Source organism: Pteropus alecto, unplaced genomic scaffold, assembly GCF_000325575.1.
Source record: "Pteropus alecto unplaced genomic scaffold, ASM32557v1 scaffold194, whole genome shotgun sequence".
NCBI lineage: Eukaryota > Metazoa > Chordata > Mammalia > Chiroptera > Pteropodidae > Pteropus > Pteropus alecto.
Window position 1 is genome coordinate 1431552 of NW_006436281.1, and position 16769 is coordinate 1448320.

General features: G+C 50.9%; 1 protein-coding gene and 2 pseudogenes across 2 annotated transcripts in view; 1 reads left to right on the forward strand and 2 right to left on the reverse strand.

Annotated features, from left to right (window-relative positions):
- Positions 1–16769, reverse strand: part of OPA3 (OPA3, outer mitochondrial membrane lipid metabolism regulator) — a 61362-nt gene that overhangs the window by 29093 nt on the left and 15500 nt on the right. Inside the window, exon 2 of one of the 2 annotated variants that reach the window (XM_006911804.3) lies at positions 489–2991. The exons of the other annotated variant lie outside the window; for it this stretch is intronic. Coding sequence (XP_006911866.1) covers positions 2585–2991 — 407 coding nt within the window. The 3' untranslated portion in view covers positions 489–2584. Of the gene's footprint in view, positions 1–488; positions 2992–16769 lie in introns of those variants that run through there. 2 annotated transcript variants of the gene reach the window in all.
- On the reverse strand, positions 6775–6893 carry LOC112479704 (annotated as a pseudogene).
- On the forward strand, positions 14068–14185 carry LOC112479706 (annotated as a pseudogene).

A 16769-nucleotide genomic window follows, 5' to 3' on the forward strand; every position in this document is an offset into this window, starting at 1 on the left:
ACGCTCTGGCGACCCCCCGTCTTCACGTCCCACCTCCACCTGTGTGACCCTGGACGGGTGACTTTCCCTCTCTCTGCCTCAGTTTCCTCATGACATGAAGAAAATGTTATTAGGGTTATGTGAAGCACTTAGAACAGTGCCCGGCACCTAACCGGAGCACGATAAACTCCGTTAGAGTGACTGCTATTTATTGACGTGATGGGAGGCTGTGCAGCCACTGTCCTTGGCCCCCTGGCCACCAGAGATGTGTCAGAATGGACCCCCAGGGGTAACCATGGAAACCAAGCACTCCGCCCTGTCACCTGGCTCTCTCCATCACCCTTTCATGCATTGGCGTCTCTCTCACCCTCTTCCCCTCATCATTCAGCCCACTCGGGTCACCCCCAATTTTAAAGACACCCCCACCCGAGGCCCACCTCAGCTCCCTCTACACCAGCATCTCTCCCTCTTCTACAAGGAATGAGATGATGTTTCAGAACTCCAGGTTCTCGGCTTTGTATCCAGATCATGTTTAACCCCCTGGGGAAGTTAGAGAAAACTTGCCTCTCCCATTCCTTGGAAAGGGGCCCGGGTGGAATGAGTCTGACCCCACTCACCAAATGCCTAGATCTCGGTGTGACGGGGGCTGCTCTGATCGGGGATGGAGGGCCCCCCACTCCCAGCCCGGCCTCTGGGATCCTTTGTGGTGATCCCTGCCCCTCCCCCACAATCTGGGTTCCTGTCTCCCCCGAGGCCAGTCCCTTACTGGCCTCTTAGCCTTGGACAAACCCCTTTGTTTCCCCTGGGCCTCAGTTTCCCCACCTGGGAGAGTTCACAGGATGACTCTGCGCCCTCACCCCCCGTCGGATCTCTCTGAGCGTCTCTCCCGATTATAAGGAGCTTTGTACCTGTTCTGGAGACCCCCATCATGGTCCTCAATCGCACCCTTAAGGTGAGTTCCTCGCTCTGTTCCTCTAACTAGGAAATGTCTAGTCCGAAAAAGGACTGCAGAAGGGTGGGGCCCATGCCCCCCCCAACCCCCGCTTCAGGGGTGAGTGCCGGAAGAGGAGCCCAGTGGCAAAGGGCGGTTCCTGGGCTGTTCCTTTCGCCCACGTGGGGAAGGCCAGTGTCCCGCAGGGTTGACAGGAGTCTCAGCACACTCTCGGGGTGGGGAGGTATAGGGGGTTGAAGGGTGCCCCTCAGAGATATGTCTACACCCTGACCCCTAGGGCCTGTGAATGTGAACTTACTTGGAAAAGGGTCTTTTAGACGGAATTAAGGATCTCGAAGTGAAATCGTCCCAGATTTAGGGTGGCCCTAAATGCAACGGCCAGATGTCTTTATAAGCAACAGAAGAGGAGGAGCCATGTGAAGGTGAGGCAGCCACAAGCCAGGGACGCCTGGGGACACCAGCAGCTGGAAGAGGCCGGGATCCTCCAGCAGGGCCTGAGGAGGGAGTGTGTCTTGCTGACGCCTGATTTTGGAAGCGCAGCCTCTAAAGCTGAGAGAGAATAAATCCTTGTGGTTTGAAGCCACCAGGTTTGTGGCCATTTGTCCCAGCAGCCCTGACCATGCGGCAGCGTCCATTCAGTGGGTGGAGGTGGGAGGTGGGGCTTTCGAGGCAGGAGGGTGCGCTGTGTGAAGCGGGGGCTGCTGGCCCAGTCCAGAGGGGAGGCGGCAGGAGCTCACAGATCAAAAGGTTTCAATGAACGTAGGGGGCTGAGATCATCTAATCCATGGCTGACAGCCCCCTGAGAGAGGCCACTGAAGAAGGCAGTGCGAAGGTAGGAAAGGACATGTCACGAAAGGCCCAGGGACTCTGGGGACAGGTAAACAGGAAGCTGAGACTGAAAGACAGGCTGGATTAGCCCTAGGCGGGATCGATTTTTTCACTGCGGAGGGGGTTGGGAGGGCACTGCCTGACAAGGCAGACGAGCCATTACAATGGGCTGTGCCCCGGACGAAGGATAAGGGGGGTCCTGTGAGAATATTCCGCTTAAGAGTCTCAGGAGAACGGGCCATGGATCGGGTTAAGGAAACTTGTAATATTCAGTGCACCAACTGCAAGCCAGGACCCATTTTCTTTCCCTTCAAAGAGAGCGCTGATGCGCAGCCACGGCCCGCCTGGGAAAGTGAGGGAGACCAAGTCCACGGAAAGACACTGCACTCCTCACGGTGGTCTGCGCCAAGGGACAAAAGGAAGGGCGTGACCAGTGTAATGGTTCCAGGAAAAGGTAACACCGATCGGGTAAATGGGGGGTCGCCAGTTTGAATGGGCTCAAGTCCAGGTTCCATTTTCCTTCTGTCAGAAGAATGAGCACGTCCTCCTGCTGGCTGGGTCCTTGCAGGTCTGTGTGGTTTGGGGAGGGGGTGGCGAGATGAGCGCCGGGGGCTGTACCAATGAGCTAGACGGTGGAGGCGGCTATGCTGAAACGCTTCACGGTCCCAGTGGACGGCACCACTGGTCACTAGGGGGTGGCCAAAGGCCAAGTTCCATCAAAATCCCGGTGGTTTCCGCTGGGCCAGCACAGGCAGGGGTAGCGTTGGGGGGAAGGCCACACCAGGGCACACATGGCTACGTCCAAGTTCAAGTTTCGGCGGCCTCCTATTTCTCGGACGAGGACGCTGCCTGGGTCGCCGACGGCACGTGCGCGTCCCGGGCGCTGAGCTGGGCGCGCACCTCTCGCATCTGCGCCCGCAGCTCCTCCAGGGCGCCGGGCTGCGCCGCCGCCTGCACCTGCGCCTGCAGCGCCTCGAACGCCAGCGCCAGGCGGCCCACCTCGTCCTGCATCGCTTCCCAGGCGGCACGCTGCTCCTCCTCCTTGTGGCGCTGGTGCGCCTGGTGGCGCCAGTACTCCAGCACCAGACAGCTGCCGCCCACGATGAAGATGGTGGCCTCGCCCAGCAGCTCGGCGCCCAGCTCGGCGGCCGCCTCCTCGTTCAGCGGCTTGATGGCTGTGCCCCGGAAGCCCATGATGCGCATCTTGGTCCGCATCTCCACCCAGTGGTACACTGCAGGGGAAGAGAGGGGTCACTGCAGGGGAAGAGAGGGGTCACTGCAGGGGGAGAGAGGGGTCACTGCAGGGGAAGAGAGGGGTCAGGCGTGCTCCGGGTGCCCCCTGCCAGACCCGCCCCCAACGTGCCTCTGGGTCCTGGTCGGAGCGAAGGGGACACACAAACGGTCGCAAGGTGGCGCTTTAAATAAGACCTGCACCCGGCCTTGCCTTGGGATGCCGAGTCATTTGGCTTTGGTGACCCAAGGGCATCTTTTTAAAGTCGCTCAGAAGATTCTGGCAAGTTGCTGGGAATGAGACCCTGCTCCGGAAGGGAGGTCCTCGGAATGGGCATCGTTGCCCCACCCACATCCTAAGAGAAGGGACAACCCCCCGCCCCTTCTTTCCGAATCTTTCCAAGAAAGGGCAGGGTAAACGTGGGAACCGATGCTAAGTGACCAGATGTCACGGTGACCAAGGCTTTTTGCAAGGCTGGTGGCTCCTAAACTAAGAGTTGCGAGCTCTTCACATGAGGTTCTGCAAACACACCTCGGGGGTAACTCCGCAGTCGCCTGGCGCTGCTGGGACACGGACTTCCTTGCCCAGCTGCTGCTTCCCGAAGGAAATTTCTCAGCATCTGAGTCTTAAAAACCAAGACAGGCTGGAGGCTGAACCCTGACTCACTCTCGTAATGACGAGTATTCGGCCGAGGACACATGAAATCACTGGGGTTGCCCTGTCTAACTCATTTGGAGATTCATTTCCAACACATCGTTTCACTTAATGTTTAATAACTATTCATGAAAATACATAATACACGAAATGCTTTATGTTAATTGTGCACTAATAATAACCATAAAGGTAATTCAATCCAGAAGAAAATATTTTAACATTTAGAACCTTCTGGTCACAGGAAATTAAACAAAATTAAAATTAGAATTTCTGTATATATTTTGGTTGCTGATGCATAATTCATGAGACAGAATTCTGTCGGGAAGGGCACTGTAAGTTAAATTTAAGGACACAAAGGAACAATGTAAAATTTCTGACTGTTCAAGAAGAGCTTGTTTTTGATTTTCATTTTTTAAGCCAGACATTGGCTGGCACCAAATCACCAGAGCACGTGAACCGCGTTGGCCAGGGTGGGCCAGCTCTGCGTGCACGTGTCAGTATGTTCATAACACACCACAAATTACGTCCTTCAAAACTACCTGAACTTGTGAAGAGAAGTTTTAGTTGCCACCTTGAAAATGCAGTACACGGTATAAAATTTTTCAAATTTTTTTAAGGGGTGGGGCAGCCAAAACGCGTGCCGAGCCCTGCCTGGGGACAGCGGTAAGATCCCAGAAACTAGCCGGGGCGCTGGAAGTAACTGCCAGATGCTGTGGTCACTGTCACTTTGGCACTGGCGTGGGGTACCTGGGGTCCGGGCTGTGGAGACCCCTCCCACACTGCGGTCCCAGTGTCAGGCCAACCCGGAGTCCTATTGCCTGCACCCTTGGAGCCACCTCTGTAAAACAGGGAGAGGACAGCACCTGCCTCACTCCTGATGACCATGTACCAGCCCGGTGCTGGCCTGTAACTGTCACCTGCTCCTTCATGTCAGAAGAAGTGGCGGCAGGGAGGGAAGGAAAGGCACAGAAGCAGCTCCCGCTGGCATTCCAAAAAGCATTCCTGGGCGAGTGTCCCAGCATCCCGGTGTCGACAGAGCGTGGGGACCTGGGCCAGTGGGTGGGCCGGGGTGTGCAAATGGGAGTGGGCACACAGGGGCAGGCGCACTCCCAGGGCACAGGAAATTAAGGTCAGGAAACAAGGTCTGGGTGGGAACGGAGGGTTGGGAAGAAGGGGCAGCATGCGAGGGACGAGGGTGGGACAAAACTGAGGACGTACCAGACCAGGTGGCCAATAGGCCCCAGGACATCCCCAAGACACTTCCCATTCACCTTGTCCAAACCTGACCTCGGCTTCCTCCTCCTGGGTCCATCCTGTCACCAGGCCAGAGACCTGGGGATCAGGTGTTCCCCTCCCCCACAGCCCGTCACCCATGAGCCTAGTCCATCCTGCCTCTCGAATGCCTCTCCCCTCCTTGGTCGAGGCCCACCCCAGCTCTGACCACCATCTCCCCTCACTGACCTCCCTATGTGGGGACCCTCTGATCTTCCTGCCATCCTAGGCATCCCTCTGGAGCACCTATCACAACTGGGAATGATCCTGCTGTGCAGTCACAGTCACTGCTGTGTCCCCAGCGCCCTCCAGTACCAGGCCAGGCACACAGATGATGCTCAGTGTATCTTGCTGAACGCGTCAGTGGGACCCTGCCCCAGCCTCCTCCCCACGCCCGGCCGGGCCTCAGCCCCCGCAACTATCCTCCGGGCAGCAGCCAGGAGCTAGTTAGGAGACAACAGAAACCAAAACGCTAGCATCGTCTTCACCAATGAAAGTGCCCAAACTACACAAATCAAAGCCGCCCGCACCCGCACCCGCCCTGATCCTCGCGCCCGGCTCATACGCACACCCGAACCGCGTCCTAACCAGCCTTTCTCCCCTCGCATCATCTCCGACACCTGCTCATGAGCGCACATCGCTCACCCCTATGTCTGAGGTTTTCAGCTGCAAATCTGCTTGCATTGACAGTTATTTTCTATAGACTCCGCCAGCCCCACTATAAAAGATGAGCCCGTCCTTCCCCCGCCGCCGCCTCCGCGTTCTCTACAGGTGATGAATATACATTTCTTATATTTCTATTACACTCTTTTCACTGTCTCCCCGAGCTCCCAGCATGGCCAGGGAGGAAGTGAGTGCCCCCCGCCCCACACCCCTAGGATGGACCATCCTTTCCCATCACGAGGCTTCACACACGGCCTGTTCGGTGGCTATAACGAGGCCCCCTGCACTTCGTGCATCAGCCAAGTCAGAGAAATGAAACTAAACAGCACGTTCAAGGTGACACTCATGAAAACACCATTCAGTGTTTTCAGTTAAGCGGAAGCGGAGCCCCTCTGTCGTGTTGTGTCCTGAGGGGGCCATCGTTCTCGGTATCGAGGTCAGATGGCTTCTCTGTTCTTACATCCCATCAAGCCCTTTAGAATGCCACCACGTGCCCGTTTGCTGTCAGCTAGACGACGATTTTCTAGAATGACTTGGTCTTCGTTCACATGGCATTTTTAAAACTGCACGTCTTGTCTCATTAGTAGGTCATGAAATCAATGTAGTTGCACAAGCATGAAAAATATGATCAAGATATAACAGAATGGAAAATACCGAAGCCAATCTTAAGTCATCAGAGTACTGTTTCACGAAGCTTCGTTCTTGTTTTGTGTGTGTCTGTGCAGATGTATGACTGGAACTTGGTCCAAAGGTTGAAAGCCATTGTCCTAGATTTTAGTTGGAGTCCTCTGAGTCTACAGATCATTTTAAGGACACTGACATCTTCTCAATGTCGCCTTTCAATCCATGAATGTGGCATCTCTCTCCATTCAGTTTCTAATTTTCTCTGCAAGTCTTGCACTTCTTCGGATATATTTATTCTTGAGTGTTGATATTTTTGACATTATTATTTATAGTACTTTACATTCCACTTTCAATTTGGTTGAGGCTGGCATATAGAAATACATCTGAGTTATGTAAATGATTTTCTATCCAGCGACCTCATTTTTTCTTTTTAATGAAATGTAGTTTACATAAAGCATGCGAATATTAAGTGCAGGGCTGGATAATTTTTTTTTAAGGTGAGGCATCCCTTGGTTGACCTCACAGATTGCAAGGACCTTGTCAGCTTACAATCCCTTATTTTTATTTTTTACACCTACAGCCCCTGGTCTTCCTAAGTGGTCTCCCATCCGAGCACTAACCAGCCCCGACCCTGCTTAGCTTCCGAGATCAGACGGGATCGGGCTTGTTCAGGGTGGCATGGCCGTAGGGTGGATAATTTTTTAATGTGTAATTATCACCTAGGTCAAGATCTACAATATTCCAGCCTCCAAATGGCTCCACTCTCAAGCCTTCCTCTAGTCTGTACCCCCCAAAACACTATTCTGACATTTCGCTTCCGGCCCATACCCCCCAACTGCTATTCTGGCCTCTCATGACAGAGAAGTACTCTTTACGCCCTTTTCTGACTTCTCCTGAAAGACTGTTTACATTCTTCTCAGTCTTCTCTCGTTTGATGTTATGTCTGTGACATCCTCTGAGTCACCTTGTGTTTCAGTGGCCCATTCCATCTGGATAACCGGTTTGTTCATCCGCATCCTGGCGGTGCACATTTGGGGTGCCTAGAGTGGAAATGTTTCCCAGGGGAGAAACTGTTGAGTCACAGGGCGCAGCAGCACCTTGGAGCGGGAAAAATAGGCAGTCAGGGCCCCCGAGACGTCAGCTCCGTGGCTGGGCCAGCCTGGAGGACAGCCTGGGAGTCAGAGCTGTGTTTCTCCTTGGGGAGGAGCCAGCGCCACAGCTCACTGCTGAGCCCTCTACACTGCCTCCCAGGTAAGTTCTAGAGGGCCCACGGGGGCTACTTTTAGCAAGAGTTTTGTGCATGTGTGTGTTTAACTTGTCAACTGAGGAATGATATATGAAAAAAAACCCACACTGATCTTAAGTTCAGCTCCATGACTTTTTACATTTAAAGGGGCCAGGGGTTCTCAGCTGGGGACAAATTTGCTCCCTGCCAGCAGCACGTCCCAAGTTTTGACAACCCGAATGTCTTCAGACGTTGCCAGCGTCCCCAGGTAGGAGTGCTGCGGGGCTTTTTCCATATGGATACGCAATTGCACCACTGACTGAAATGACCATCCTCTCCTTACTGAGTGGCAGTGGCATCTTTGTCGGAAATCAACACGCGTGTGTGGATTTCATTTTGACCGTCCATTCTGGCCCGCTGGTCCGTCTGTCTATTTTTGCACCAATCCTACACTGTCTTAATTACTTCAGCTTGATAGTCAGTCTCGAAACCTGGTAGTGAAAGCCTTCAAACTTTGTTCTTTAAAACTCCTTATTCTATTGTTTCTAACAACAAAAAACTAGTTAGGAGGTTTACTGAGATTACGCTGAATCTACAGTTCAACTTGGAGAGCTTAATAACTTAACACTATTGAGTTTTCCAGTCCATGAACAGGGTAATACCTCTCTGTTTTTCTATAGGGTTTCTTCCTCTCAGCAATATTTTAAGGTTTTCAGGTAGAGTTTTCACACATCTTTTGCAAAATTTGATATTTGAGGGGTTTTGATGCTATTGTGAATGGTATTTTAAATTTTATTTTCCAGTCGTGTGTTGGTAACACGTAGAAATGCAATTATTTTTGTATATTGATCTTATATCCAGTAGCCTTGCTAAAACTCATTTATTTATTTTCAGTTTGGTTTTAGGCTCTTTTGGCTTATTTAGGTATACAGTCATGTTATCAGCTTTAATTCTTTTTCAATCTTAATATTTTTAATTAGTTATTATTATTTTTTTTGCCTTATTGCACCAGCTACAACCTCCGATATGACTCTGATTAGCAAAAGTCATACTTACTTTATTCCAAACATTGATGGAAAGTATTCACTTTAACTTTTAAGTACAGATATAACGTTAACTGAACTCTTTTGGTAAGAGACCCTTTGTAGGGCTAAATGAGTTCCTTTCCAGTCCTTATTTTTGGAGAGCTTTGATCATGAATGGGTATTGAATTTTATCAACTATTTTCCCAGTGAAATATGATTACACAGTTTTTCCTCTTTATGTTATTCTTACAGTGAATTATGGACATGAGAAAGGACGAAGCATCTGACCCCACCACTGGAAACACATTGGCGCACACGCAATAACTGTTTCCTTATAAAATAAAGGGATTGTGTTCCAAATGTGAGTCATCACTCAATTGTGAGCAATGGAAGGAAGAACCATCATAACTACACTACCTACTAATTAATAGCTAGCACTCATGTGGCCCAGGATGGTGAAAGGGCCATGACCAAATGCTAAGTACTGAACTGAAGCAGGTGACCAGCCAGTAACGGGGCCTGTTAACTACAGAGAGGGGAGTGCTTTTTTTTTTTTTTTAAATATGGGTACAGGAGAGTAAAAGCATTAAATCCTTATCTTCCATATTAGGAAGTCAACAGAAATGGGCGAAAATTTTTAAGAACTCGGAGTTGAAGTGCCTTATGTACAAATTTGGTGGTGAATAACAACAAAAAAATACAGCTAAAAGAGTTAAAGTGGTTTACCTGTAGGGAGCAGGAACTGAGGTGGAAAAGATGACTAGCTCTTCTTCTTTTATCACGAATCATAGATAAATGTTTGGCTCTTTAGTACTTAAACTCGTTGACAAAATTAGTAATGTAACTGTAATGTAACTGTAAAAACACAGAGACGCACTTTTTAAACTTGTCCAAACCAGAAACATCAACACCTCCTTTGGGCTTCCAAGCCTCTGCCCTGGTCTCCCCGATCCCATGCACCTGTCACATGCGAAGTTGCTATATTCAAACCAACATCGGGTCAAAGCACTCCACTGCTTAAACCCTGCAGTGGCTCCCAACGACTTCTATCTGATAAAGTCCAGCCTCCTAAAAATGACCTGACGGTCCCACAAGATCAGCATACGTTTTGCCACCAGTTCCCCCAAAATGTGGAATTATTTTCACTGTGCAAAAACGTTTTGTACCCTCTTTATCAATGCACTCCCTTGGCTCAGGGCTCAGCTCAGTGGCTCCTCCTCTGGGAAGCCCTCTCTGATCCCTAGGCTCGGCCAGGTGTCCCCTCTGGGCTCTCTCAGCCTCCTGGACTCCCCACCTGGCCCTGCCCACCTGGGGCCATCACTGTTTAGGAACAGGTCTGCCTCCCCAGACAAAGCCCGAGTCCTAGGATGGCAGGACAGAGCTGGGCTCAGAGTGGGCACTCAGGGAGGGTTTAATGAATGAAAAAATAAATGAAGGAAACACACCAAAATTTAACTTTTGGTTATTAGTGAGTACCGTGGTATGGGTGCTCTATTTTTTTATCTCTATTTTAAAATTTTTCTATAAACATGTATTGCTCCTGTTTTTAAAAATAATTTAAAAATGCTAACGGCATCTATGGAACTACAGTTCTAATTCTAGAAATCCGTCACCATCTTTTCTGAGGAAGGAAGTATTATAGCTTTATAAAAAGATTTGACTACCAGAAGAACGTCCTCCCCCCACACATTTGGTCCACTTAGCAGGGGGGCTCCCTTCAGTTTCCAGGCAGGGGGCCCGCTCTGCACTCAGCGATCCGGGGGTGTATGCGGAGCACTGAACCCCTGAGGAGCTGACTTGCAGGACCAAAGGGACTCACGAGGAGGAGGGTTTTTGGGCAACTTCTAGGGTGAGAGGTGAGTAGTGCACGACACCATTTGGTGACCCAAAGGTTTTGTGATCATGTGGCAAGATCACGCACGTTGAATGATTCCCATGGGAAGTGACCGGTATGTGGGAAGTTAATCAGGAACTACCTCAGCTAGGATCTGAGGAGACTGGATCTTTCTCAGGAAGCTTCGCTGCTGCAGAGTGAGGGTGTGCCAGCCGGGAGAACCCACAGGGCGGCGGGATCCGCCAGCGGCCAGTGTAATGGGACCAAGAGGCCGCTCTGCCTGGAGGACCTGGCTCCTCACCTTCTCAGGTACTGGGACCCCAGCCCTCCACCCAGGGCCCCGACCCCTCGCCAAGCCCAGGGCCCCCTGCACCCCGCCCTCACTCTTCTCTCCCTTGAAGCCCTCCACCTCTTGCTGTGGCCAGTCTCTAATGGATTGCCTGTGCATACCTGGTCCTCCCTGAGCCGAGAACCCAGCGGTGAGTACAGGGGTGAGGATCTCCTGTGGGGAGCCTCTACTCGTACAGGGTTCACTGTAGGAGTCCCATACCCTCCAGCAACTTTAAGCAGCAAAGGATTAAATGCAGGTGAGGTGGGCTGGCAGGAACACAGCCTTCCAAGTGGGAGTTTTTAAAGTTCAGGCCTATGATCATAAGTTATAAAATCAAAGTCTGGTGTGTTACGACCAGGATTTCTTTAAAGGAAAAAAATCGAACACATACTGTATAATTCCATTTATGTAAGAGTCTAGGAAATGCAGACTCATCTCTATCAGATCCGTGGTTGCCTGGGGAGTGGGGAGTGGGGGAGGCGGTCGGATTACAAGGGGCGTGGAGAGACTTTGGGGTGATGGATATGCTCATTCTCCAGACTGAGGGGATGATTTCGCGGGTGCACATGTCTATCAAAACTTATCAGATTGTACACTCTGAATATGTGTGGTTTATTGTACATCGATTATAGCTCGATGAGGCAAAAAATAAAAAATAAAAAAATAAGGAAATGGAAGAGGAAAAAAATACAATCTACTGAATAGACCAAGCCAGAAAGGAAGGAACAGAAAGGAAGGCATTAGCCAGGTGGAGTGACGTTTGTCACAGGAGATGAGGGGCAGGCAGTCCCTAGAAGAGAGAGAAGAGCTGAACTAGAGTGAGGAGGGGAGGGGGGTCCCAAGGCACCCCGAGGCTGGGACCCCGCCTCGCAGCTCCGCCCAGGCCCAGGCTGAGCTGTCTCCGGCCCCCAGGGGAGGTGCTGGTGGTCCGGATGGAGGCTTGGAGACGCTGCGGCAGCGTGGCCCTGGACCCCGGGGACGGCGCGTGGAGCTGCTGTGGGCTCCAGTACCCCTTCCACCGCGGCTCCCAGAGGTGCTGCTCGACCCACAGGAGGGAGTTCCAGGTCATCCCCAAGGACGACAGCAAGTCGGAATATGACGACTGCAGGAAGAACAAGGGTGAGGACCTCTAGGCCCAGGAAGGCACCTTCCCTACCCCCGCCCGCCCGCCCCGGCGCCCTTTCCCCCTGAGCCTCCACTCTGAGGACTTGGGAATCACCCAGGGGCCCCGTCTTTCCAAGAATCTAAGTTATGGGCCACAAGTTCCCATGATGTGACCTCGCATAAGTCACCTCATGTTTCTGGGCCTCAGGCTCACTGTCTGCAAAACAGACCTAATCAGAGAAGCTTCCAGCTCTGGTCGTGGGGAAAGATGATGGCCCCGTGACAGGGGAGACGAAGCCCTCGGTTCGGAGCCCCTTGCCCGGAGCTCTCCTCATCCCGGGAGCTTTCCTTCTGTTGGCAAGTGGACGGGCTGAGCCGGAGGCCCCCAGGTGGCCGAGTTCAGCCCAAAGCGCAACTCCTGTGCCTCCTCCCTGGCAGCTCCCCTGAGCCGCAGGCCTCTCCGCGGTCGCCCTCCTGGCGCGGACAGGCAACAGGTCCACGAGGGGACAGACGGGCGTTCGCGCGTGTCCACCGCAACGAAGCTGAGTTCGTGCGTGCAGCAGTCCCGTTCCTAGGCCTTCCTGTGCCAGGAGGCTGTGAGGCGGTGAAGGATTCTTTCCCGGCTGCCCTGCCACCCGGGGACATGTCGCCCAGGATGTGTGAGGCGGAAGGAGGGAGGCAGGGCCGCCATCAGCCCGCTGGCGAGGGTGGGCTGGGGACGCCGCGGTTTTCCGAGGTGAACTTCCGATGCCCTATCACCGACTTCATGGCTGTCATGGCTTCTTGGCCCCTCAAAGGCAGCAGTTCTGTGGTGTCACGCCCAGAGACGCGGCCAAGAGCCGGTTCATCGAGCCCTGCCAATGACCGTGCACGCCGAGGGCTCCGTATTAACGCTTTCTGCCCCATTTACTTTGAAATGCAGCAAAACTAAGAGGGACTGACGGGCGGGTAGAGGGGTGGACGGAGGGGTGACCTGTGACAAAGCGGGCACGGGGAAAGGTCAGCGGGCGCCTTCGTGAGGGGGAGAGGGGTGTTTCACTGCAAAGACAGTCTTTCGACATCGCTGTATATTTGAAAATGTTCCTAATAAACTGTTGAGAAAACTCCTTTCTTCTTAAAAGAGCCAGAGCGTTTTCTCTTTCCTATGAGCAAACCCTGACGACGCAGCGGACCTTGGAAATGAGTTTTCTACGGCCGATGTGGCACGGGGCCCTGAGTACGCAGCGCACTGAGCAGCTGTCGCGGCCTCGCCTGGGTCCCCAGCGCGTGGAGGCACCTCCTCCCAGGAACAGATGAGCAGCAGGGCACGATGCTAAGGGAAGTCCTAAGGACAGGGGCCCTGACTCCCGCCGGCCCGAGATGAAGGTGGGGCGCCGGCCCCCTCAGGCAGGAGAACTTGCCGGCTAAGGGTCAGTGCTGGGATTCTGGGCTCCCCAGGCTGGCGTCCCCTAAACACTCCCTCCCCAGGCCTCAGTTTCGCCCTCTACAAAACAGGTTGGGTGATAATAACCCTTACCCGCGGGGCTGATGAGATCCAACAGGGCTGCCTGGCTCCATCCAAAGGTTTCTGTAAAGAGCGGCCATTATTGTTATGAATTAGGCCCAGGCTGGGGCCACTGGATCTCAAAACTAAAAGCTGTCATCCACGGAAGGAGGGGGCAGGAAGAGGACAGAAGCACCCTGCGGTGTGTGCTCAGAGGCCTGGGAGATAAGGTCCCTGTTAGCAGTCCCCAGAGGTTCCTCTCTCCTCCTGTGACCACAGCGTGGACACAGGCCCGGCCTGGCCTCAGACCCCATCTCCACTTCCTCCATGAGCCTCGTGTCCCTCACCAGTAGGATGGCTGGTCCAACAGCCCCCAGGGAGAAGGGACAGCTCCTCTTATGGCAGACTTCCAGTTAACAACTGGGGAAGGGAAGAGAGAGAGAAAATTGCTATCAGGCAAATACTGCAAAGATCACTGATGGATACTAAAATGAGTGGGCAAAGTTTGAGGAAAAATGGGGCATTTGCATAGCTTTAAGGCATCTTCCCCAAGATGTTTATTAACTACAGAAGGAAAAATGGTAACTTTACAACGGGAGAACCTAGCAGACACCACCCTAACAACGTGAGCAAGGTCAGCAGGACCAGTGATTAGACGTCCAGAAGCCATGAGACCCCTGATGTAGCGCCCCGCGAAAGCATCGAACTCAAACTGAAGGACAGTCTACGAAATAACTAACCAGTACTCTTCCGAAGGGCCAAGGTCCTAAGACAAAGAAAGACCAAGAAATCGTCACACATTAAAGGGGACTGTGGGGGCATGACGACTAACTGCGACGCAGGACAATAGATAAGATCCTGGGTCTACGGCCATGACGCCCCGAACAACCCGATCCCGTCTGATCTCGGACGCTAAGCAGGGTCGGGCCTGGTTAGTACTTGGATGGGAGACCACCTAGGAAGACCAGGTACTGTAGGCGGAAAAAATAAAAAAATAAGGGATTGTAAGCTGACAAGGTCCTTGCGATCTGTGAGGTCCAACCAAGGGTGGCCTCGCCTAAATAAATAAATAAATTAATTAATTAAATAGATAAGATCTTGGGAGGGAAAAAGGACGCTGGCGGCAAACTGGCAGCGTGTGAGTGAGGTTCGCGGCTGCGCTGAGGGCCCTGCTTTCACGTTCACTCCCTGGCTTTGCTCACCATTCTATTTAAGATGCTGTCACCGGGAGACTGAGGGAAAGGCACGCCGTTTTGACAGCTTTTCTGTAAATCTAAGCTTAGTTCAAAGTTAAGAAGTAAAAAAAGAAATCGCCTTCAGGTGGCAAGACTGGGAAGAAATGGACCCTCTCAAAAATCTGTTGCACGCCCTTGAGTCAGTAATTGTGCTTCCGGAAACTGACGCCACATTTCACCCCCAAAGGCGTGGAAGGCTTACCTGGCACCTTAATCCTGCAGCACTGTTTATGATGACAATTAAAAAAGCCAGGAAAGAGCGTACAAGACTATCTACAGTCTTAAAATTAGATTAACTCTGGCAGCAGCCGAAATAAAGAGCAAGGACGTTTTTATGTGCCAGTAGATAGTTCTCTCTAGGATGAGAGAGCAGGGTCAGGGAGAAGCAGAGTGTGCTGTTCGCTACGGTCGTGGAAAAGGTGGGGGTCAGGTGCATGGCGGCATTTGCCTGGAAATGGGCTTTTTTCCCCCTGGAAAATACACGAGATAACTGGGGACTACACAGCAGAGCTGACAAGCTCAGGGAGGTCACATGGCAGGCCTGACAATGTCAGTGACCACGAGTAAGTAACCGCATAGGACAGCCTGATCACGGATTCCTAACTGGGCCCGTCACGTCCCAGGCAGTCACATCCCAGGCCCATAGCGTCCTTAGCAAAGGTCAGCGAGCTCTGTCCATTGTTCCCATGCATCACGGATAACATACCTCTGAAATGACAGTGATTTTCTCTCCCAGACCCCCCGGAGGCAGAGATGAAACCAGGAGGTGGTTGTCCTGTTGCCTGCATACTGTCTCTATTTACTGTAAATGTTACACGTGAACTATCCTATACCCACCACGGTAAAAGTACGTAGCCATTCTGCTTTTATCCAATGCCAGAGATTCTCCGCCACCACCCTGCTTTCTCCCACCTCCTTCATCCACCACCACCAACCTCCTTTATGTTTCTCCCTTGATTCTAAGTGCCAAACTGCCATTCTCCAGAGAACCTTTTCCATCCATTCAGACCTTCTTCCGGACATGTCCTCAGTTTGGATCAAATAAACGCTAATAAACTCTCATAAAATTTTTCTACAGGTTTGGATGTGCTTTTGTGGACATGGGAAAGAAAGTAAGAGGGATGCCTACCTCACGCCTCATACCTATTCAAAATAAATTCCAGATGCATCAAAGACTTAAACACATATATAAATAAGACTGTAAAATTACTAGAAGAAAACACCAGAGAAATCATTTACAATCTAGAAATGGAGAGTCTTTCTAAGGATGCCACAGAACCAAAAGGTCATAAAAGATAAATAGATTTGACTCAGTTTAAAAAGAAAAGTCTTACACGGTTAAAAAAAAAAAAAACTACAATAAACAAAATCAAATGACGATGTCGAGGATAAGATTTGCTAATTTTCTTACAGAAAGAGCACCTATAAATTCATCAGATAAAGACTTCAACAACTCGCTAGAAAAATGGGCCAGGGCTATGAAAAGATTGATTACTGAAAAATTCGAATCGCTCTTCAACAGATGAGAAGACATATAATTTCATTCACAAGGAATGCAAATTAAAACTAAAATAAGAAATTGATTTCCACCTCTCGGAGTGGCAAAAATCAACAAGCGTCTCAGCCCAGTGCGTGGGCAGAGGGAGGGGACCTCACTGATGGGAGCAAGGTGATTCAGATCCACACCTGGGAGTGATTACAGAGAGACCCTTGACTGGGAGTCAGATTAGCATCCCTCCCATTTGTCGCTCCCGTATACTCTAAACGAACTTTGAAGAAACTGTGCGCCCTCTCTCTATATATACTTTGAAGTCGTCAGATCCATTTTTCCATCCTAAGTTTAGATAACTGCAAAGAGCGTAACTTCTGGCATATGACAGATACTGACATTTTGAAACGATTCTGCTGTGTCGTGCTTTTAAGCATATGCACGGGACTAAAAAGCCCATAGAAATTTAATACCTACCATCATTTACTTTGAAGATACATCGACCAGCTCCTTTCGTAACAGCGTGTGCGTATCATTCCTTGTTCTCCTTGAAGTTCGATCTATATTATACTAGATTATACTTTCTCTACAAAATTTTATCCTAACACAACGTATTTTTATGTTCAAATGTCCTAGTATATTTCTCTGAAACAAACAAACAAAAATGTGCCTATAAATAAAAATCAAAATGTTTATTTCTCGTGATCTTAAAAATTTTCTCTCCGATTGAGTCACTGTTACAATTACTATTAGTATAGCGCTGATCAGAACAGCACGAATTACAGGATTCGATGCATGAGTATCAAACACAAAAAGGAACATTTGACTGAGGACGTGTGC